This window comes from Malurus melanocephalus, unplaced genomic scaffold (genome assembly GCF_030028575.1).
Source record: "Malurus melanocephalus ecotype Western Australia unplaced genomic scaffold, MMel_1.1 scaffold_2891, whole genome shotgun sequence".
Lineage (NCBI taxonomy): Eukaryota > Metazoa > Chordata > Aves > Passeriformes > Maluridae > Malurus > Malurus melanocephalus.
The window spans coordinates 3,068-4,951 of record NW_026626123.1 but is presented as its reverse complement, the minus strand read 5'-3'; the positions used below and the strand labels follow the sequence as shown (position 1 = coordinate 4,951).

Sequence of the window (1,884 nt, the reverse complement as noted above, 5' to 3'; positions counted from 1 at the left end):
AGTGGAGACGTGGGAATGGGAACAGGGAATGGGGGATGGGAATGGGAGTGAGAAATGGAAATGGAGTGGGGAATGGGAATGGGAATGGGGAATGGGAATGGGGAATGGGAACAGGAGTGGGAATGGGATGGGAATGGGAATAGGAACTGGGATGGGGAATRGGAAAGGGAGAATGGGAGTGGGAATGGGGAATGGTAGTGAGAACGGGATGGGAATGGGGTTGCCCACAGCACTGGGATGGGCAGGGATGGCACATCCCAAAAAACCACAGAGGGAAATTCCCTATGGAGCAGAGCTCCTCTTCCTCCTGCAATCCCACCTGCCAGAGGGGAAAGGTTGGATCCAGCCAGGATCCAAGGATCCAAATYCTGGGGACGGGAATTTACCCATGCGGGGAATCCTGGGAATGCGGGAGTTGGATCCAGCCAGGATCCAAGGATCCAAATCCTGGGCAGGAGGGAATTTATCCACATGGGAAATCCTGGGAATGTGGGAGTTGGATCAAGGCAGGACCCAAGGATCTGAATCCCGGGGAGGAATTTATTCATGTGGGAAATCCCGGGAATGTGGGAGTTGGATCAAGGCAGGACCCAAGGATCCAAATCCTGGGGAGGAATTTATCCACGTGGGAAATCCCAGGAATGTGGGAGCTGGATTGAGCCAGGATCCAAGGATCTGAATCCCAGTGGGTTTTATCCATGTGGAAAACCCCGGGAATGCGGGAGTTGGATCAAGGCAGGATCCAAGGATCCGAATCCTGGGAAAAGATTTATCACCATGGGAAATGCCAGGAATGAGGGAGTTGGATTGTGGCAGGATCCAAGGCTCTGAATCCCAGGGGGGAATTTATCCAGTGGGAAATCCCAGGAATCTGGCACCTGGATCGAGCCAGGACCCAAGGATCTGGCTCCTGGGGAAAAATTTACCCCCACGGGAAATCCCGGGAATGCGGGAGCTGGTTCAAACTGGCATCCATGGACCCGGCTCCAGAAGAAGGGGGAAATTTATCCAGTGGGAAATCCTGGGAATGTGGGARTTGGATTGAGCCAGGATCCAAGGATGATCYGAATCCCAGTGGGATTTATCCACGTGGAAAATCCCGGAATGCAGGAGTTGGATCCAGCCAGGATTCAAGGATGATCCAAATCTCGGGGTGGAATTTATCCCCATGGGAAATCCCTGGAATGTGGGAGCTGGATTGAGCCAGGATCCAATGATCTGAATCCCAGTGGGGTTTATCTATGCGGAAAACCCCGGGAACGGGGGAGTTGGATCGGGCCAGGATCCAAGGATGATCCGAATCTTGGGGTGGAATTTATCCCCACGGGAAATCCCTGGAATGTGGGAGCTGGACTGAGCCAGGATCCAAGGATCTGAATCTCAGGGAAAATTTATCCATGTGGGAAATCCCAGGAATGTGGGAGTTGGATCAAGCCAGGATCCAAGGATCTGGATCCCGGTGTGGGAGGAATTTATCCAAGTGTGAAATCCCAGGAATGTGGGAGCTGGATTTAGGCAGGATCCAAGGATGATCCRAATCTCAGGGTGGAATTTSTCCATGTGGGGAATCCCAGGAATGTGGGAGCTGGATTTAGGCAGGATCCAAGGATGATCCRAATCTCRGGGTGGAATTTCTCCATGTGGGGAATYCYGGGAGTCCTGAGGGCGTCTCCTCCRCGCAGGCCAAGCTGGCGAACATGGAATCCTCCCTGCGGGACAAGGCCAAGGATTTCGGGACCGTGCGCCGCTCCTACGAGTCCATCTCCCGGCACAACAAGGTGAGTGTTCCCTCCTGGAGCTGGGATTGATCCCGATCCCAATCCTGGTCATGATCCTACAATCCTACACTGGGGTGGAGCTGATCCCATTCCAGGAAAGGAGAGC

At 53.6% G+C, this 1,884-nt stretch overlaps 1 protein-coding gene across 1 annotated transcript in view; it reads left to right on the top strand.

Annotated features, from left to right (window-relative positions):
* Positions 1-1,823, top strand: part of LOC130587964 (E3 ubiquitin-protein ligase TRIM35-like) — a 4,485-nt gene extending 2,662 nt beyond the window's left edge. Inside the window, exon 2 of the mRNA XM_057388928.1 lies at positions 1,683-1,823. Coding sequence (XP_057244911.1) covers positions 1,683-1,808 — 126 coding nt within the window. The 3' untranslated portion in view covers positions 1,809-1,823. The remainder of the gene's footprint in view (positions 1-1,682) is intronic.
* The last annotated feature ends 61 nt before the right edge of the window (positions 1,824-1,884 follow it).